Source organism: Boleophthalmus pectinirostris, unplaced genomic scaffold (genome assembly GCF_026225935.1).
Source record: "Boleophthalmus pectinirostris isolate CB_2022bp ecotype Guang Dong unplaced genomic scaffold, ASM2622593v1 HiC_scaffold_8, whole genome shotgun sequence".
NCBI lineage: Eukaryota > Metazoa > Chordata > Actinopteri > Gobiiformes > Gobiidae > Boleophthalmus > Boleophthalmus pectinirostris.
In genome coordinates this window covers 42096075-42118255 of record NW_026571515.1, presented here as the reverse complement: position 1 = coordinate 42118255, position 22181 = coordinate 42096075, and the positions used below count along the sequence as shown (strand labels likewise).

The 22181-nt window shown below is 44.0% G+C and overlaps 1 protein-coding gene across 2 annotated transcripts; it reads left to right on the top strand.

Annotated features, from left to right (window-relative positions):
* The first annotated feature begins 1902 nt into the window (after window positions 1–1902).
* LOC110175823 (vasopressin V2 receptor) lies at window positions 1903–22020 on the top strand. Of its 2 annotated transcripts, XM_055166489.1 has the most exons (10): window positions 1903–2007; window positions 3997–4070; window positions 4954–5037; window positions 12531–12640; window positions 13038–13306; window positions 14818–15063; window positions 18485–18631; window positions 19041–19278; window positions 20501–20701; window positions 21524–22020. In XM_055166489.1, the coding sequence occupies exons 5-10, from the start codon at window positions 13043–13045 to the stop codon at window positions 21700–21702; spliced, it is 1275 nt and encodes a 424-aa protein (XP_055022464.1). In that variant the 5' UTR covers window positions 1903–2007; window positions 3997–4070; window positions 4954–5037; window positions 12531–12640; window positions 13038–13042; the 3' UTR covers window positions 21703–22020. The 2 variants fall into 2 exon arrangements, with proteins under 2 accessions (XP_055022464.1, XP_020797696.1); XM_020942037.2 differs by lacking the exon at window positions 12531–12640.
* The last annotated feature ends 161 nt before the right edge of the window (window positions 22021–22181 follow it).

Below are 22181 nucleotides of genomic sequence, written 5' to 3'. Positions count from 1 at the left end.
ACAGGCAAAAGAGCAAAACTAAAAACTCCAGGACCATGTAGAGCGGGTTAATACGAACATTTTAATACCACAATGACAAAGCTCACAGCAGCAGGTACAGAGAGAGGAGCCACAGTATTCTAATGGAAGTCAATGGGAGCCAGAGTCAGAAGGAGCCGGAGGAGCCACATGAGACCTTTTTATTTGAAACGCTTCAGCTACAGCGTTAGCGATGTCCTCATGTTTCATCATGTTTCAGTCCTGATTCAGTCCTGTTTTAATCCTGGCTCCGTCTTGGTTCCATCCTCCTTCAGTCCTGGTTCCGTCCTGGTTTAGTCCTGGTCCTGGTTCAGTCCTGGTTCAGTCCTGGTTCCAGTCCTGGTTCCGTCCTGGTTCAGTCCTGGTTCAGTTCTGGTTCAGTTCTGGTTCAGTCCTGGTTCAGTCCTGGTTCAGTCCTGGTTCAGTTCTGGTTCAGTCCTGGTTCAGTCCCGGTTCCATCCTGGTTTGGTCCTGGTTCTGTCCTGATTCAATCCTGGTTCAGTCCTGGTTTGGTCCTGGTTCAGTTTAGTCCATGTGCTGAAGGTCTCACAGTGGGCCTCCCGATAATGAGAGGATTCAATCGAGAGGAAGCAAAGAGATTACTGTCAGAGAGGGAAAAGAGAGGGAGAGGTGATGGGGTCGAAAGAGAGAAGAGATACAGTAATGAAGCGAGGGAAGAGAGGGAGAAAGGAAGGGAAGGAGATAAGGAGATGGGGAGAAAGAGGGAAAGGAGGGAGGAAGCCGAGAGATTACTGTCAGAGAAAGAGAAAGGGGGAGTGAAGGAGGAGAGACAGGAGGTATAAAAGAGAGAGGGAGAAAAGGGGAAAGGAGAGAGAGGGCAAAGAGATAAAGAGTAAGGGTAGAGTTAGAAAGAAAGTGAAAGAGGAGAGAACGACAGGGAATTCAACCTGTATTGTCATTCTCACTAGTCTGCTGAAGATGTCTGCAGGACCAAAGGGGAGAGTGGGAGGAGGGGTTTGGAAGACTAAAGGGAAGGGGGAGAGGTCTGGAGGAATAAAGGGGAGAGTGAGGGGGGAGGAGGGGTCTGGAGGAACAAAGGGGAGAGTGAGGGGAGAGAAGGGGTCTGGAGGACTAAAGGGGAGAGTCAGGGGTCTGGAGGAATAAAGGGGAGAGTGAGGGGAGAGGAGGGGTCTGGAGGACTAAAGGGAAGAGTGGGGGGGGGGTCTGGAGGACCAAAGGGGAGAATGAGGGGTCTGGAGGACTAAAGGGGAGAGTGAGGGGGGTCTGGAGGACTAAAGGGGAGAGTGAGGGGGGTCTGGAGGACTAAATGGAAGAGTGGGGGGGTCTGGAGGACCAAAGGGGAGAGTGAGGGGTCAGGAGGGGTCTGGAGAACTAAAGGGAAGAGTGAGGTGTCCGCAGGACTAAAGGAGAGTGTAACGGGGAGGAGGGGTCTGGAGGACTAAAGGGGAGTGTGAGGGACGAGGAGGGACGGAGTCTGGAGGTATAAGGAACAGTTTGATTGGTCTAACACTTCAAACGCTGCCCCTGCAGACAGATGTGTGTATCAGAAACACCTGTCTGTGCTCAGGGCAGTGCTGTGCGATGTCATCTAGTACTTAAAGTCACAGAGGCCACTGGAGGCAGCACACACTTAGATTTACTTTTTTTCTTAGTTTGTTTGTTTTTTGTTTAATACACACAATTTTAAAAAAAAGTGGAAGTTAGTGTTTAGTTCCACTTTAAAGAGATCATTATTTTTGTTTGGTATTTATTTATAAATTAACGATCACAAACACAGAAGATTTTTTCATATTTTGTAAGCCACAATATTGATATAAACCACACTAATAATAGAAACAGGATCTTTGACTTCCTGTTCAAAATTGCAGAAGTGACACTGCTGGCCGCGCCTCTTTAGTGGCTTTGCAGGTTTTCATGCACATGCTTTTATTTTGGAAGTGGCTGTGAGGCACTTTTGAACCCTGCATCCATGACCTAGACTGACACAAGAAGAATACAAGAATACAAGTAAGTTCAGAAGAGTGGGCAGGGATAGGGGGTAGGTAAACATTTTCTGAGCATTCAAGTCTTAAAGTGCATATGACAGGTTCAACTACTCATTTCATCAAAACATAGTTAATGTTGTTATGTTTAAGACTTTACTAAAAATCTTGATTCATTTATTCTAGTTTTGTCATTTTGGTGACAATTTCACTTCTTGGTTGACCTCAGATATTATATAACTGTTACCTAGCAACCGTAATGTAAACAAGGGCCAAAACTTGTCAAAATTACACAATAGTTCTGTTTAGATTAAAACAAAATTGACAACACTTGTATTTAGTTCAATGTAGGTTTAAACTGTGTGTAAATTGTCTCTGGAGTTTTCCATGTTGATGACATAGGCAGAGGGATTCTGTTTTAGAACTCACCTCTACTTCCTGTATTTTACAACTTCCTATTTTCTAAATGTCTTCACAAATTTTCAAAGGACTGATAGAAAACTATGATAAATATTGACAACCCTTTAAAGGAGCTATATTATACTAAATGCACTCTTGTAAGTGCACGGTAAATGCACGGTTGTGTTTTGTTTCATTTACACATGCTTCAGTTACTTTATTATTACATACTACAACCCCTTTTACATTTAATTAAATTCAGTAGAGATTGGCAATTTCAGGGCTGAAATTATCCATATAATTCTAGTGAAGATCGTAGAATGAACTGGACCAATCAGAGTGAGAGCTGTTAGAGCGGAGCGAGCGCGGCCTCAGAGTGAGGCGAGGCTCAGTTTTACAAAGATCACTTTTAGGTGCTTTGAGGATTTTTATTTAAAATTTAAAAAGTTTTTGTGAGGATGTTGAAAAATAGAAGAATCCTACAAAAATCTGAGAACCTTTCTGGCTGAAGCCTGCAGAACCTGGAGCGACCACTAGTCTGTGTGGATCCAGGACAGAGGGGGAGGGGCTTAAGATGTATGGAATTTAAAGTGGAGCACTTCCTGTATTACCACATGACATCACAAGGTGGAAGTGGAGTGTTTTTAGTTTTAGAAGAGCTCAGTGTAAATCTGCAGGATTTAACAGAACAACAAAATACGACTATATGTATTTTTGTCATGGAAACAACATTAAAACAGTATCAGTAGAGCGTTTACCCACTGACCAGAAGGTTGGCGGTTCAAATCCCGCTCTTGACGTCATTATCATGGGTTGAATGGTCAGGTCCAAAGGTTGGCTGGATTGATTCCAGCTCCCACAGATGAATGCTGTTATTGTGTCCTTGGGCAAAACACTTTACCCCCCTCGCCCCCAGTGTCTGTGAACACTGGTGTGTGAGTGTGTGTGTGAATGGGTGAGTGGTTCCTTGATGTAAAGAGCTTTGAGCGCCATGAGGGAGGAAACGCTCTGTCTAAAAATGGGACCACTGGCCATAGTTTCCTTCAGTGGCTGCTTGTGTTTTAAAATTGATTTTAAGATTTTACTGATCACTTTGAAAGCTTGTTTAGGTTTTGCACCAAGTTACAGTTCAGAACTTTTAACCCCATATGAGCCGTAGATCCTCAGGCAGGTCCCTGTGGCTGTGCCAAAGTCCAGGCTCCAGGTGAAGATGATGGAGTCTTTTCAGTCCCTGTGCCTCGGCTTTGGAAGGAGCTGCCTGAGGAGAAAAAACATCATCTTTCATCATCTTTTAAATCACTTCTTAAAACTCATTTTTATCGATTTTAGCTTGATTTTATACCTTATTTCTTTTTATTCTATTTCTTTTTATTTATTTATTATAATTAATTGGCTTTCTGTTTGCTATTTTGATGGTTTTTTTTTGGATTGTTCTTTGCTGCTTGTACAGAGAGAACAGAAAAGAACACAAGAGAAGTCCTTTAATGCAGGACAATACAGGATTACTGTACTTGTTTAATATAAGTTGACAATACAGTGGATCCCTTTAGCATATTTATTTCTCATTTATGACTGAAGAGTTTTTTGGTTTGAGCCTCTGTTTTTGTTCACACAGAGAGTCTGGACTGGTGTGTGTCAGGAGTGAAGAGTTTTCACCACTGTGGACAAACATGAATGAAACGACTAAAGGTACTCGGTGTTTCTGAACAGATTTGAAATCAAAGAGAGAGGGAGAGAGAGGACTAAACCAGGACTAAACCAGGACTAAACCAGGACTAAACCAGGACTAAACCAGGACTAAACCAGGACTCAGGAACCAGGACTAAACCAGGACTGAAACAGGACTAAACCAGGACTAAAAACCAGGACTAAACCAGGACTAAACCAGGACTAACCCAGGACTGAACCAGGACTAAACCAGGACTGAAAAAGGACTAAACCAGGACTGAACCAGGACTGAACCAGGTCTAAACCAGGATTCAATCAGGTCTAAACGAGAACTAATCCAGGATTAAACCAGTTACTAAACCAGGGCTGAACCAGGACTCAATCAGGACTAAACCAGGTCTAAAACAGATCTAAACCAAGACTAATCCAGGACTAAACCAGGACTAAACCAAGGACTAAACCAGGATTCAATCAGGGAGGAAGAGAGGAGAGAAAGAGAGATGAGAGAGGGAGGAAGAGAGCAAGGGGAAAACATGTCTTTACTTTGTCTCTCTTCTTTTCCATCCCTCCCTCTCTGCTCCCTCCTTTCTCTCTCTCTCTCTCTCCTCCTCGAAGTCGACTGAGGAGAGAGAGAGAGAGAGAGGGAGCATGGGATGATGGAGTGAAAGATAGTGAGAAAGAGAGCGAAGGAGGACAGAGAGGGACACGAGAAAGAAAGAGACACTGTTTTTCTGTCTCCCCTTTCTGTTTTTTCTCCTCCTCTCTCCCTTTTGTCCCTCTGTCTCTCTATTGATCTTTCCTCTCCTTCTCCCTCTGCACGTCTCCCATTCATCCCTCCCCTTCTCTCTCCTCCCTCTCTCCTCTCTCACCACTCTCTCTGTTTCTCTCTCTCTCGCACTTGCAGCATGGACATGATTGGAGTTCACAACAGAAAACCAAGTTGTCTCTGCAGATTCCTGATGGAGCGCTGACGGAGAAGACAACCCCGGTAAGATCACCAAAAACTACATCACTTTTCACATCTTCTACTTCTACTTCTGCCTCGAGCTGAACCTGAGCTGCTGGAATTCAGATTGCAGATTTGTCGACCCTGATTTATGGTTCATTTCTGTTCCCCGGCCTCTTCCCGTGAAGGTTCAACGTCAGAGCAGATAAAACAAATCTCTTGAGAAAGCGGTGCCGCGGTTGGAGCCCAAAGACGTGGCAGTGGTCAGTTGAAAGGACTTTAAAGCCGTAAGATTAACATGACACGTTTATGGAGCCGATCCCATGCTGACGGTGATAAGGATGAAGAGCGTGCACGGTTGACGGAGGTAGAGCGGCGCCCGGGCTCCTTTGCAAATGTTGACGTAATTGATTTCCATAAAGTAAACGTTTCGCTAAATCTGGGCTCAGGCTGACGCTGATGGAGCTGCAGGAGTGTGTTCACGCTGAGAGCAGGAGCTGGAAATACCACAGACTGAACCAGGACTGAAACAGGACTAAACTAGGTCTAAACCAGGGCTAAACCAGGACTAAACTAGAATTAAACTAGGACTAAACCAGGACTGAATGAAGGACTAAACCAGGACTGAATGAAGGACTAAACCAGGGACTAAACCAGGACTAAAACAGGACTGAACTAAGAACTGAACCAGGACTGAACTAAGGATTGAACCAGGACTAAACTGGGATTAAACCAGGGAATAAACCAGGACTAAACCAGGGACTAAACCAGGACTAAACCAGGGACTAAACCAGGGACTAAACCAGGACTAAACCAGGAACTAAACCAGGACTAAACCAGGACTAAACTAGCACTGAACCAGGCCTAAACCAGGACTAAACCAAGGACTAAACCAGGACTAAACCAGGACTGAACTAAGAACTGAACCAGAATTGAACTAAGGACTGAAGCAGAACTAAACCAGGACTAAACTAGGACTAAATCAGGACTAAACCAGGACTGAGCCAGGACTAAATCTGAACTGGACCAGGATGATTTTGTTTTCAAAAAGGATTAAGTCTTCCGCATGAGGAGAGAGGGGTCGCGTTGGAGATGAGATCAGGTTAATGACTTATTTTAAGGTCGTCTGAGGCCAGTATTTGGACGAATGAAGTCTTCTCTCCTTCCTAGTGTCAAAATACTCTGTATGAAAATTTATTTTGTATGTATTTTGTAATGTCACTTGAATTAGTCCTGGTACTGTCATGATACTCAAATTTCACTCAGTACGCAGTATTGATTCTGATGCCACAATGATCATTTTAAAAACTCTCTTTCTTTAGACAAGATACAACCAAAAGTTGAACATTTTCTCTGTGTTTATATGAGTCCAATCTGTTCTAGAGTTAATTTAACATTTGTGTAAATGTTCATTAAGTAACACTGGACCAAAGTTCCTGTTTAACCCCAAAATCCAGAGTTATATGAACATTTTGAGAGTGAACAGATAACACTTTGTAGAGTTATCCTGATTTAGCTAAACAACACACAGAGGTGTTTTATTTTTACACTTTATTTTAGTTAATTTAAGATGAAATTATGTAAAAAACTGGTTCAAACTGGTCTTCTCTCACGGGAGTTTGAAGTGGTGAGTGGGAGGAGCCAAATTAACACTAAGGGAAGTTGAATTAACTTCAACTGTATCAACTCTGGCAAGTACCTCCAACTCCAACCCCCAATTAACTTTGAAATAGTTAAAATAACACTTTTTGTGTTAAAAACAACTGAAATATTTCACCCTGAAATTGTAACCCTCCAGTTATTGTTGTATAGAATGTGATTTTCATCATTCACTGGTAGAACTTTCTTTTCTGTGTAATGGTCAGTGTGCAGTAGGTTCATGTTGGTCCATGTGTGTTATATGTGTGTAGTGGTCAGTGTGCAGTAGGTTCATGTTGGTCCATGTGTGTTATATGTGTGTAGTGGTCAGTGTGCAGTAGGTTCATGTTGGTCCATGTGTGTTATATGTGTGTAGTGGTCAGTGTGCAGTAGGTTCATGTTGGTCCATGTGTGTTATATGTGTGTAGTGGTCAGTGTGCAGTAGGTTCATGTTGGTCCATGTGTGTTATATGTGTGTAGTGGTCAGTGTGCAGTAGGTTCATGTTGGTCCATGTGTGTTATATGTGTGTAGTGGTCAGTGTGTGTTATATGTGTGTAGTGGTCAGTGTGCAGTAGGTTCATGTTGGTCCGTGTGTGTTATATGTGTGTAGTGGTCAGTGTGCAGTAGGTTCATGTTAGGTCCGTGTGTGTTATATGTGTGTAGTGGTCAGTGTGCAGTAGGTTCATGTTGGTCCATGTGTGTTATATGTGTGTAGTGGTCAGTGTGCAGTAGGTTCATGTTGGTCCGTGTGTGTTATATGTGTGTATGTGTCAGTGTGCAGTAGGTTCATGTTGGTCCATGTGTGTTATATGTGTGTGTAGTGGTCAGTGTGCAGTAGGTTCATGTTGGTCCATGTGTGTTATATGTGTGTAGTGGTCAGTGTGCAGTAGGTTCATGTTGGTCCATGTGTGTTATATGTGTGTAGTGGTCAGTGTGTGTTCATATGTGTGTATGTGTGTGGTCAGTGTGCAGTAGGTTCATGTTGGTCCATGTGTGTTATATGTGTGTAGTGGTCAGTGTGCAGTAGGTTCATGTTGGTCCATGTGTGTTATATGTGTGTAGTGGTCAGTGTGCAGTAGGTTCATGTTGGTCCGTGTGTGTTATATGTGTGTAGTGGTCAGTGTGCAGTAGGTTCATGTTGGTCCGTGTGTGTATATTAGTCTATGTGTCTTCTACTTGTTCTGATTCAACTCAGCATCATTCTAAAGACATTCAGGAAAGGGACATTTCCGTTCTGTCAGTGGAACCTTTTTAGTATCAACAAAAATGAGTGTCTAGTTTCAATACTATCACCTTACAGTAAGAAGATCCCTGGTTCTATCCCTAGACCGGACAGAGTGTTTTGCTTATGTTAGGTTTCTCCCATAACATTACATAACACAATTCATGGCTTTCACTTTCTTGTTGTTGAGGACTTTATCCAATTCAAAAGTAAAAATAAATAAATAAATAAATAAATAAATAATAATAATAATAATAGTTTTATTTATTTTTTTGTTAAAGGTTCTACATTACACAAAATCAACTTTGGAGCTTTAAGCCATATTATAATGTTGTTACTTCCTGATAAACAGAGCTGTCTGAGTAATCCTTTATTATTAGTCTGCTTACATCTCCAAACCTGAAAATGCTCTGTTCCACCTTGTGATGTCATGAAGTGGTAGTTTTCAACTTTAAAACTGTTTTTAGCCTGACTTGAAAGGATTTATTCTACAATCGAATAATGTCATATAAGTTGTTCTTTTAAAACACATTTTTCTTTTACATTTCCTTTGTGCACAGAGAAGTTTCAGTGAGACTAAAACAATAGTTCTAGCTTCAGTATTAAGGCATTCCAATTCTAGTGAAGGTGTATAGAGTTTAAAAACACAGTGGAGCACTTCCTATATTACCCCTGAAAGACATGACAAGGTGGAACAGAGTGTTTTCTGTTTGAGAGAAGAACTCTGTCCAAATGTGCAGGTTTGTGTGTTAAACATGTGTGAATGAAACAAAACACAACTGCAGGTCTGTGTGTGGTGAGGAAATAACATCAGAACTAGAGATGCGCGGATGGGCTATTTTTTCATCTGCAACCGCGACACAAAACTCATCATCCGCCCGCTGTCCATTTTGCACCGAAGGTTTTCAAAACCGCACCTGCCCACCATCCGCCGACTGATTTTAGATTTTAGAACAATCATACAGCAAACAAACTAAGGAGCCTCGATAAAAATGCAAACTCTACAGCTCATTCATTCCAAAATTGGCTCAGCGTGTATGTTCACATTCTTAATTGTCCGTAACAACTCCAAACTTACCTGGTTTTCTTGCGCAGCTAATTAACTGACAACGTTTTCCAACTAGGCTGTTTTTGAACCTTCTTGCCTTCGTGTTGGATGTTGTTACATTCTGAACATTCTGCCATTGCCCGATGTTATTTCAAAGTCATAGCCTCACTCCATCGGTCTGTCTTTAAGTTTTAAAAACCCTGAGTGTCAGTCTACGCTATAATGTCTGCGTGTTTTAAAATATAACTGATATCGAAACAAAATAGACAGATCATCTCATCCAGATGAACCTTTATTGAAATCAGGCAATGCCCTCTTTATATTCCAAGTGAAATAGACAAGAAAACATATGCATAACTAAATAAATATGTCCCTATAGCCACTTATGTGTTGGCAAACAGCTGAAATAAATTAGAAATAATAAAATCAACTGCATATAATATGTGCCTCGTAAACCTTAGGCATCAATAACCCGACACAACCTGAACCTTCAGAACATAAAAACAGGTCAAATGGGCTAATTAAGGACATGACGTACACTTCATACTACAAACATAGACAATGACACTCGTCTTTTCACATGTACGTAACAACACTAACAATAATTTTTTTTTTTTTTTTTTTTTTTTTTTTTTTTTTTTAGTAGTTAAACCGCCACCCGCCCGAATTTAATTAAAATATAATTTTTCGTCACGTCATCCGCCCGACCTGCAGATTAACCGCGGATACCGCGGTTGTAACCGCAATCCGCGCATCTCTACTCAGAACACACAGATAGTTGTAGAGGCCCTTTAAATAATCTGATTCTGTTCAAAGTTCACATTTCAAACAAGTAAAAGACTGAAATCTGAAGTGACAAACGGATACAAGAATCACATTTCAGAACATTTGGACAGATCTAAAGTGAATGCAGACGGCGACAGAAGATTCTATTGTTTGTGGAGGAAATGATGGTTCTTCAAAAACTGCAACCTTTATGTTCACATCAGAACTCCACATAAGCATTGATCCAGCGCTGTCAAGCTGCAGTCGTCTGTGTGGAGCACACAGACTCTCTCTCAGCTGGAGTTAGCCGGTTTACATGCTAGTGTCTCTTTGTACAGCGCTGAAAGGTTCTGCATGTTTACACTGTTTCACACATGAGCAAACAGACACAAGCTCCAGTTTATCCAGATCTGTGTGGGGTCAAAGCTGTGACGCTTTGGCCCCAAACACTTCACACCGACGGGTAAGCAAGCAGTGGACCTCCCCTGACCAGCCCGGAACTCCACCAGAACAGAACCAGAACACAGCACCTACACACCACATGTCTCTGTTACTTTGGACAATCACTTCATTTAGTTAGTCTTACTCTTTAGAGCACAATGATTTTTAAATTTAGTAAAGATTTAAAGCTTCTGTGGTTGCCATGGTCATGGATGGCTGCTCTTGTGACTGACTGGCTGACACACTGAGGTGTTTTTAAACTTTACATTTTTATCTTACTTTTATCTTACATTGTTACCTTAATATTTGGAAATTGTGACCAACTAAGAAGTGACCCGTCTCATGAAATATTATGGAGGAATGAGAAAGAGGCCTAAAGAGAGGCTTTCTGTTGTGTGTCCAGAGTTCACTGGCTCCCCCTGCAGGCTGCTGTGATGTACCAGAACACAGAGGGGGGACACTTTTGTCCTGAGGGCTGGTACTCTCCTCAAACTGCACAGTAGTTGATGACTCTGTTGACCTCTTGACTTCCACTGAGACTTTGGCTCGAGCTCTCTTTATTCTTGTGTTTTTATACTCAAAGTGCTTCAAATCCCTCTTCGGGATGAATAAAGTCATATTCATCCATTGACTGAAGAATTGGTCAAATGGTTTAGTTTTAAAGTTGTACTGTTCTGGTCTTAAACAGTTTTCCACTTACTTTACAGTATCATGCATCATTCATTCAGTCCACACTCTGCTGTGGTGAGCGGCAATTACAGCCACAACTGCCCTGCTCCCACAAAGAGAGACACACGCACACGCACACACACACACACACACTCACACGCACACGCACCACACACCACACGCACACGCACACACACACACACACACCAACACTCACACCCACACACACACACACATGCCAACACTCACCCCCCCCCCCCCCCCCCCCCACACACACACACACACACGCACACTCACACACACAAACACACCACACACCACACGCACCACAGTCATACTGGGAAACATGAGTGCCTTGCCAAAAGGCACAGCTGCCCCACTGTGGCACCTGGTATTCCAGTGGTCTCCTCCAAGTACTAACCAGACCCAGTCCTTGCTTAGCTTCAGACATCAGACGAGCTCAGGCTTTGACAAGGAGGTTTGGCCACAAAAAAGCTTTACTTTAGTTTTAGTCAACAAATGTGTCATTTTAAATCTGATTCCATAACAGTTTAACCATAGTCCTGAGATACTGTGTATACTTCTTTGAAGTGGGATGCATTGTAGTGCAGTGCTTCACGGCACTTGGGTACAGACGTGTTCCTTGAATTGAGTGTCGTGATTGAAAAGTGGAACTTTCATGTTTAGTTTTTATTATACTCACGCTGGAGGAAGTGTGTGTGGAAAGGGAAGTCTGGATATCTCTGCTCAGACTACTGCCTCTGTGATCCGCCTGGATAAAGAAGAACTGTATAGTCTCTAATTACACTTATGTCATAAACCAGGAAGATGTTTGGAAACATGCATTGACAACTTCCCATGTACTGTACATGACTGTGATTGAACCCAAGTAAATGTGATCAGAGGTAAAATGAAGACTGCAGACGTATGTGCTGTTTGGAATCATCTGTAATTTGGCACCTCATCTCTTCTAATCACATGTACCAGTGCACTCGGAGTTGTGTGTCAGTGGGGAAATGATAAAAACTGAGGTATGGGGGTATTTCTTAGAACAAAGCCCACCAGAAGTTGTCATCAGATCTTTCCAAACGCCATCTTCCTGGTTAGTGACGTAAGTGTGAATACAGCCTATTGATGGTTGGGAAAATATATACTTATATAGAGAGAGTTTTTGTTGATTAAACTTTCAAATAGGTTCAACCATACATACATTAATCACAATTAGACCAGTATCACTGAAGAAGTGTCTTGCCCAATGACACAACAATAGTATCTCAGCTGTTTGTGGGCAAATGCACTACCACTTAGCTACCAAAACAATGATGCCTGAAGACAACCAGAAAAGTTACATACTGCATCTTTACAGCAAATCTATTTTGCAAAATAATGAATGCAGTGCTTCATGCATGTTTGAACAATCTTTAATCACTCATTTATTCTTCACGTAGGATTCCGCAGCATTGTGCCGTCATTTTGATACAAGTGAAAATAAAAATGTTCTGCTCTAGTGTGATGTGCAGCTCTGCAGAGCAGGGGCCCACAGCATGTGGCGCTTTGTTGTCATGATGTTCATGGCCACGTCAGCTCCAATGGACACCATAGTTTTTCACACAGAAGTCAGCACACATGTTTCTTTTATTATGTCGTTTTAGATCAATACTGTGATTTAAAATGTTATTAGGTTCTTTTTTCAGATCAAGAGTTTGTTTTCATGCCTGACAGTTTGGACTGCTCCCTGTGCTCTTCCTCAGAGTGGTGATGTGATGTTGCTGTGACGTGTCACTCAGCTGATTTAAACCTGCCTCCACCGGTAGGACGACAGCGCCACCTGCAGTCCCACTTCCTCAGGACAGTATCCCAGGTGTGTGAGACTAAAAAAGCCCCTCGTCCCAGTTTATAGACTTGTGGACCTATTTCGATTGCCTCTTTAATATTAAGTATTAAATATTAAAGATATTAATATTAATATTGAGATTAAAGAGGCAATCACATGACTCTGAGGAAGACCTCAGGGAGCAGTCCAAACTGGTCTGAAAAAAGCACCTAATAAGATAAATTATTATTGGAAGACTAAATGACCCTCATTGGACTGTGATTGAAAATGTCTAAATGATAACATGATCCACGGGTGTCATCATAATTATACAGCAGAAAACAAAAGGCACACAATGTCTGCTTTAACAAACTGATGTTGAGAACCATTTGAAATCTTTTTGAATCATTTTTCTACATATGCTTATTGTACTTCTCCTCCTCAGTCAGCATGTCCGTTTCCTTGGTGACACAGCCATGGTCTGATTGGTCGGCGGCACCCGTGACCCCGCCCTCTCCGAACAGCACGGCGTTGGAACGGGACTCTCTGCTGGCGGTGGCGGAGGTGGTGGTGCTGTCGGCCATCTTGGTACTGGCTCTGATGGGAAATGGGCTGGTTCTGCTGGTGCTGCTCAGACAGAGACACAACCACAGCCCTCTGCACCAGTTCATGCTCAACCTGTGCCTCGCTGACCTGGTGGTGGCGCTCTTCCAGGTACACATACAGGAGGCCTACATTTATACAGTGTTTTGGCTTTTTTTAATAATAATGATGATTTACAGTGCTGCTTTAATCCTGGTTTAGTTTCGCCTGAGCAGCCAGACACTTCTACATTCTGTTCAAATTCAGAGAGTTCTAGAAATAGACCAGAGCGGGAAAAATCTTTGTCCAAACTTGAGATGGTCTCCACTCACTCATTTGCAGCACGTGTCTGTCAAATGCAAACTCTTGTATCATTCATAACAAAATATACTATTTCTTTTGTCTGACTTGTGTTGATTCTCCACATATCTGCGCTGTTTCTCAGTCCTCTGTGATATTTTTCCTCCTTTACTGTTTGTTTTTGACAGCGAGCATGCATCTCTCTGACTGAGAGAGACAGAACACAACTCCAGATCCACATACAGTCAAAACGTGTGCTTCTGGTTGGACAGGTATGGTCTTGGTTTAGTCCTGGTTTAGTTCTGGTGCACTCCTAGTGACAACTGATAAAATTATATTTGAGCAAAAAAGACTAAGCAGACTGACTAAACCAGGACTGAACCAAGACTGAACCAGGACTAAACCAAGACTGAACCAGACTGAACCAGGACTAAACCAGGACTGAACCAGGACTAAACCAAGACTGAACCAGGACTAAACCAAGACTGAACCAGGACTAAACCAGGACTAAACCAGGACTGAACCATTACTGAACCAGGACCGAACCAGGACCTGTCATTTAAATATCTCCCACAGCCTGAAGACAAAGGGCAGTCAGTGGTCCAGGTCATGGTCCAGGAAGTGAAAGTCTCATTCGTTTCTCTCAGTGACACTGACATTGCACAGCTCAGGTTGTTGGCTGCAGGCTAACCCGCTCAGGACCACAACTTTATTATATTAACGCAAAACAAATATGGAAAACCATGGTTCAGAACTGTCAGCCCAACTGACAAATATGAAAAAATGTGGAAATCAACGGTCAAGAGTCCAAGAATAACCAGGTCCAAACTAAACTAGATCTAAACAAAGAAAAATTAGGTCTACACCAGGAATCGACAAAATCTGAACTAAGTGAAAGCAAGGTCTAAACCAGAACTAAACCAGAACTAAACCAGGACTAAACCAGGACTAAACCAGGTCTAAATCAGAACTAAGCATCCTGTGATATGAACCTTCGAGATACTGTGATAGAGTTGGCCATTCCAGTCTGACTATGCTTCTGTTATAGGGAGTATTATACCTCTGATGACTTAGGCCAAGATGGCAAAGACTGAGCTGGCAGTCAGTGCTCTCAGCACAGCACACACAAAATGCAATTTCTCTGTCACAGATCAACCAAGAGTCCAAGGACTAAACCCAGTCTGAACCAAGACTAAAGCAGGACTAAAGCAGGACTCAAGTTAGTTCACCAGAACAGAGATTTGAGTGTAGCTGTGATTCATCTGCTGAAAAAACAAACACCATTCACCATATTACCCATAATTCCTTACATCACCCCCTCTGCCCCTCCCTCTCTCCCTGAGGTTTTGCCCCAGCTGGTGTGGGATGCCCGGGGTCGTTTCCCGGGTCCTGATGCCCTCTGCAGGCTAGTGAAGTACCTGCAGGTCCTGGGCATGTTCGCCTCCTCCTACATGATTGTTGCCATGACGCTGGACAGGCACTACGCCATCTGCTGCCCCCTGCAGGCGCACCGCAGCGGCGCCATGCACAGGTGGAACTCCTTCATCCTGATGGCCTGGGCTCTGGCTCTGCTGCTCAGCGTGCCTCAGGTACGACAAGACAACACAAAACCAATGCTGTGTTCCACAGGACAGCACCACATTCTACTGACCAATGGGTACTTTGCAGTGGCCTCACGCTGGGGGTGCTCTACGTTTATGTCTATTAGCAGAATGTTTACCAGTCACCATGGAGACATGGTGCACACATTAGCAAACACAGTCCAAAAAGTTTTAAGATGGTCTAAAAAAATACAAAATGGATTTAAACATTCTCAGCACATTGTCAGGAGTGTGTGATCAACACAAAAAACTGTTGGTTAATGCTGGCCAGTTTGTGACTGTAATTGACAAATCAGCTCGCCTGTTATAGTTCCTGGTAAATCAGCTCTTTTTGGTCAGATTGTAGTAAAATAGAGCTCAGATTACGGGGGGGAGTGGACTTAAATGTGTCTTCTGTCCTTTTAAAGCCAGTTTTGGTCCCACACACTGTCTCATTTGGAATGTCTAAACAGTGTGACACTTGTCCCCATGAGCCTGTGTGAGCATCTCTGTCACTGAACTGTGCTCTTCCCTCGGGTTAGAAGAGGCCTCCAGCACAGTTGGCTCTGGTCATGTAGGCATTTATAATGTAATGTGAGTGAGGTCTTGCTGAAGTCGTGCGAACTTCACTAAATGCTGACAGGTGCGACAGTGACAGGTGCGACAGTGACAGGGCACTGTGGGTGGACATCACTGACAACATTAAACACAAATGATGAAGCACTTCCCAAACAACACTTCTGTTTTAAGAACTGTGCAAATGCTAATTTCAAAGCCAATGAAATATTTCAGTAACTTCACTGACTGAAACTTTGTACACCTAAAAAAAACTGTCTTTACTGTAGGGTTATGTACTGTTGTTGTTATGTAGCACTGATACACACTAATGAACTCTGAACAGATCTCTCTGTCTGCACCTCCCCTCAAGACCCTCATGTGTTCATACACCTGTGTGTGTCTCATGTGTTCATACACCTGTGTGTGTCTCATGTGTTCATACACCTGTGTGTGTCTCATGTGTTCATACACCTGTGTGTGTCTCATGTGTTCATACACCTGTGTGTATCTCATGTGTTCATACACGTGTGTGTCTCATGTGTTCATTCACCTGTGTGTGTCTCATGTGTTCATTACACCTGTGTGTGTCTCATGTGTTCATACACCTGTGTGTGTCTCATGTGTTCATACACCTGTGTGTGTCTCATGTGTTCATACATGTGTGTGTCTCATGTGTTCATTCACCTGTGTGTGTCTCATGTGTTCATACACCTGTGTGTGTCTCATGTGTTCATACACCTGTGTGTGTCTCATGTGTTCATTCACCTGTGTGTGTCTCATGTGTTCATTCACCTGTGTGTGTCTCATGTGTTCATACATGTCTGTGTCTCATGTGTTCATACACGTGTGTGTCTCAGGTGTTCATACACGTGTGTGTGTCTCATGTGTTCATACACATGTGTGTCTCATGTGTTCATACACCTGTGTGTATCTCATGTGTTCATACACCTGTGTGTGTCTCATGTGTTCATACACCTGTGTGTGTCTCATGGGTTCATACATGTGTGTGTCTCATGTGTTCATTCACCTGTGTGTGCCTCATGTGTTCATACACCTGTGTGTGTCTCATGTGTTCATTCACCTGTTGTGTGTCTCATGTGTTCAACACCTGTGTGTGTCTCATGTGTTCATACACGTGTGTGTCTCATGTGTTCATACACGTGTGTGTCTCATGTGTTCATACACGTGTGTGTCTCATGTGTTCATACACCTGTGTGTCTCATGTGTTCATACACCTGTGTGTATCTCATGTGTTCATACATGTGTGTGTCTCATGTGTTCATTCACCTGTGTGTGTCTCATGTGTTCATTCACCTGTGTGTGTCTCATGTGTTCATACATGTCTGTGTCTCATGTGTTCATACACGTGTGTGTCTCAGGTGTTCATACACGTGTGTGTCTCATGTGTTCATACACGTGTGTGTCTCATGTGTTCATACATGTCTGTGTCTCATGTGTTCATACACCTGTGTGTGTCTCATATGTTCATACACGTGTGTGTGTCTCATGTGTTCATACACGTGTGTGTCTCAGGTGTTCATACACCTGTGTGTGTCTCATGTGTTCATACATGTCTGTGTCTCATGTGTTCATACACCTGTGTGTGTCTCATGTGTTCATACACCTGTGTGTGTCTCATGTGTTCATACACCTGTGTGTGTCTCATGTGTTCATACACGTGTGTGTCTCATGTGTTCATAAACCTGTGTGTCTCATGTGTTCATACACCTGTGTGTGTCTCATGTGTTCATACACCTGTGTGTGTCTCATGTGTTCATACACGTGTGTGTCTCATGTGTTCATTCACCTGTGTGTGTCTCATGTGTTCATACACCTGTGTGTATCTCATGTGTTCATACACCTGTGTGTGTCTCATGTGTTCATACACCTGTGTGTGTCTCATGTGTTCATACATGTGTGTGTCTCATGTGTTCATTCACCTGTGTGTGTCTCATGTGTTCATACACCTGTGTGTGTCTCATGTGTTCATTCACCTGTGTGTGTGTCTCATGTGTTCATTCACCTGTGTGTGTCTCATGTGTTCATACATGTCTGTGTCTCAGGTGTTCATACACGTGTGTGTGTCTCATGTGTTCATACACGTGTGTGTCTCATGTGTTCATACACGTGTGTGTCTCATGTGTTCATACACCTGTGTGTATCTCATGTGTTCATACACCTGTGTGTGTCTCATGTGTTTATACACCTGTGTGTGTCTCATGTGTTCATACATGTGTGTGTCTCATGTGTTCATTCACCTGTGTGTGTCTCATGTGTTCATACACCTGTGTGTGTCTCATGTGTTCATTCACCTGTGTGTGTCTCATGTGTTCATACATGTCTGTGTCTCATGTGTTCATACACGTGTGTGTCTCAGGTGCTCATACACGTGTGTGTGTCTCATGTGTTCATACACGTGTGTGTCTCATGTGTTCATACACGTGTGTGTCTCATGTGTTCATACACCTGTGTGTATCTCATGTGTTCATACACCTGTGTGTATCTCATGTGTTCATACATGTGTGTGTCTCATGTGTTCATTCACCTGTGTGTGTCTCATGTGTTCATTCACCTGTGTGTGTCTCATGTGTTCATTCACCTGTGTGTGTCTCATGTGTTCATTCACCTGTGTGTGTCTCATGTGTTCATACACGTGTGTGTCTCAGGTGTTCATACACGTGTGTGTCTCATGTGTTCATACACCTGTGTGTGTCTCATATGTTCATACACGTGTGTGTCTCATGTGTTCATACACGTGTGTGTCTCATGTGTTCATACACCTGTGTGTGTCTCATGTGTTCATACATGTCTGTGTCTCATGTGTTCATACACCTGTGTGTGTCTCATGTGTTCATACACGTGTGTGTCTCAGGTGTTCATCTTCTCTCGGTCGGAGGTGGCCCCTGGAGAGTTTGAGTGCTGGGGACACTTTGCTCCGTCCTGGGGTCTTAAAGCCTACGTCACGTGGATGACCCTCGCTGTGTTTATACTGCCAGTGCTCATCATCACTGTCTGCCAGGTGTGTCAGATGCCCTCCCATCCCCCTGCACCTCTGTGTGTCAGATGCCCTCCCATCCCCCTGCACCTCTGTGTGTCAGATGCCCTCCCATCCCCCTGTACCTCTGTGTGTCAGATGCCCTCCCATCCCCCTGTACCTCTGTGTGTCAGATGCCCTCCCATCCTCCTTTACCCTTGTACTATGTTGAATTTCAAGATATCCCATGGTCATGGTTGGAATATTCTGTACAAAGCAACTTTTCTATGGAGACACAGTTGTGTGTTTGATAAATACAGAGGGATAATAAACTGCATAATATCTAATAGATATTTATAAGAAAAAACGCAATAGAATTGTGATCCGTTTAATTTGAAACTATGACCTAATATATTGAACAAAGTGTGAACTGTGTTTCTTGTGTTGAGTTCAGATCCGAATCTTCAGAGAGATCCACAGCAGTCTGTATCTGAGGTCAGGGCGCCACCTACAGTCTGCCTCTGTCACTGCAGTGAGGTGTGAGAGCCAGCAGAGGGCAGCAGTAGTAGCAGGGGGCAGAGGGAGGCCCAGTGTGACCCTCTTCATCCCAGGCTCGGGGCTCGATCCTGGGCAGAGCTCCGGTCACTGCCTTCCTCTGGACACACAGTATGACCACAGCACAGCACTTCATGGTACGCATACGAAGTTAGTAACAATGTCCACTATTCCCCAGTGCCTCCGCTGGTTACCTGTGCCCTACACCCTCTGCCTTGCTCTGCTCAGAATACTCTCTTCCACCTTGTGATGTCATGTAGTGTGTAGTGTAGTGTGTAGCTCTCCACCCCCTCCCAAGCAGCTCGTCAAGGGATTTCTGAAATAGATGTATTGTGCTGAATAGGCCAAATTTGATTAATTAATGTCTAGTACCATTATACATGTATCATTTTATGCCTGACTTTGTAAACTACTGGGGATAATGGTTTATGTTTTATAGGCATCTGACTGTACCTCATCTAAGGCTGTGGCTTTTATATTGACTCTTTTATTTCTTGTGACCGCTAAAACTAGTAGCTCTGTGGGATTTTCGTTTTGTAAAAGTAGCTCACTGGATGAAAACAGTTGAAGACCCTGGTGTAGTGTTTTCATGTGAACACCTCCTTTTACCCTTTGTTCAGTCGTAACTGGCAAATGACCCAAATAATTCCAGTGAAGGTGTGTGAAGTTTTTCAGTTCAGTTCTTCAATAATGAAATAATTGAAGAAAATGCACAAAGATAAACTACTTCTGATTGTTTAGTAACAAAACCCCCAAATCAGTTCATTTTGATGTGACTTAGCTTTTTTGTCCTGAACCTTTTCCCATCCACCTTTCTTCTCATGTTTTCTGTTCTTTGACGTGTGTTGAAACAAACAACTGACCCACTCTTTTTGCTGCCTTTTGCCGTACAGCTGTTCTGGACTTTTCCAGAACGCACTGCTTGCTAGCCTCAGCCTAAGTGTGCAGGGTTTGTGTGAATGAAATAAAACACAACTCCAGGTCTGTTTGTGATGAGGAAACGGCACAATATGGGCCCTTGACCTCAGTCTGGACACTTTGGTTGACGGTTGTTGTGCTTAATGTGGTCGATAAAGTTAGATTGGCTTGACTAACCTTTAACAAATAAAATCTGATGTCATAATCACGAATGGAGCAGGAGCAGAGATCCACAGTTTTTGACAGAAATCTCCAAACTTATGATCCACAAATGCTCAGCCTTCTCATTATTTGTTTCCGATTAGGGAAATAAGAGGATGGGAGGGCATCTGACACACTGGGAGATAAGAGGATGGGAGAATTTGCTGGATAATGACTAGATGTTGTCTCTAATATAAACACAGTAATATGAAGCGTGTGTGTGCCTGTTGTTGTGGACAGTGGAGCATGAGACAGCGCCCCCTGCAGTCCCTGGCCTCTCCTCACATCTTAAAGGCCCGGGTCGCTCCGGGGAGGTGGGCGGAGCCATGTCTAAAACCGTGAGGATGACTCTGGTGATCGTGGTGGTCTACTCCCTGTGCTGGGCCCCCTTCTTCATCGTCCAGTTGTGGGCCGCCTGGGACCCCAACCCCCCAAAGAACGGTGAACACCCACACTTGCCCGCACACACCCACACTCACCCGCACTCACCCGCACTCACCCACACTCACCCGCACACACCCGCACTCACCTGCACTCACCCACACTCACCCACACTCACCCGCACACACCCGCACTCACCTGCACTCACCCACATTCACCCACACTCACCTGCACTCACCCACACACCCACACTCACCCACATTCACCCACACTCACCCACATTCACCCACACTCACCTGCATTCACCCACACTCACCTGCACTCACCCACACACCCACACTCACCCACACTCACCCACATTCACCCACATTCACCCGCATTCACCCGCATTCACCCACAGTCACCCGCACTCACCCACAGTCACCTGCACTCACCCACACACCCACACTCACCCACACCCACACTCACCCACACTCACCCACACACCCACACCCACACTCACCGCACCACACTCACCCACACACCCACACTCACCCACACTCACCCACACACCCACACTCACCCGCACTCACCCACACACCCACACTCACCCACACCCGCACCCACACTCACCCACACCCACACTCACCCACACTCACCCGCACCCACACTCACCCACACTCACCCGCACTCACCCACACTCACCCCGCACTCACCCGCACTCACCCACACACCCACACTCACCCACACTCACCCGAAGCAGCTTGGATGAACTGAGAAATGGATTTGACCAAAAAACATTTGTCCAGTTGACAGAACTGATGATAGATGATGATGATGATAATATTTGTATTCATTGAATGTTTTTTTGAGTAATCGTCTCTCTTTTGTCTTTTGTCTCAGGGGCAGTGTTCACTCTGCTCATGCTCTTGGCCAGTCTCAACTCCTGCACCAACCCCTGGATCTACTCAGCCTTCTCCACCACCATCTCCCCCCAGCTCCGCCTGCTCCTGCTCTGCCACAGGAGCGAGAGGAGAGGCTCTGTCAACGACTCGACAGCAACCCACACCTCCAACTACTGAACCAGGACCAGACCAGGACCAGACCAGGACCAGACCAGGACCAGACCAGGACCAGACCAGGTCTGAACCAGGACTAAACCAGGGCCAGATTCGGACTGAACTAGGACTAGACCCGTGCTAATCCAGGATGATCTGTGGTTCCTTTGGTCCCCTGATCCTTCTCTGACAGTATTTGGTGAAATCAGTTTATTCCACTGAAATTAGAGAGTCCTGGTTAGAATATTTACTGTTCCTTTGTGTAGTTCACAATTTAGAAAAAAAGTATAATTTGTGCTGCCAGTTGTGTTGAGTTTTTGTAAATAAAGGTTTGTGGACAAATCTCCTTGTCAGAGCCTGATGTCAGGTCTGAGAAGGGCCGGCTCTGGTTTGTATTTGGGAGACTTGTGTGAGAAACTTGTGTCTTTAGGCAAGACACTTCACCCACATTGCCTAGTATGAAAGTGGTGTGTGTGTGAGTGATGGTGGAGGTCGGAGGGACC

What these genes read in the sequence shown, in the direction of transcription:
- LOC110175823 (XM_020942037.2), top strand. Translation starts at nt 13,043, where the DNA reads ATGTCCGTTTCCTTGGTGACACAGCCATGGTCTGATTGGTCGGCGGCA. An exon ending in TGCTGCTCAGCGTGCCTCAG is followed by an intron (nt 15,064 to 18,484) that starts GTACGACAAGAC and finishes TGTGTGTCTCAG; the next exon opens with GTGTTCATCTTCTCTCGGTC. An exon ending in TCATCATCACTGTCTGCCAG is followed by an intron (nt 18,632 to 19,040) that starts GTGTGTCAGATG and finishes TGTTGAGTTCAG; the next exon opens with ATCCGAATCTTCAGAGAGAT.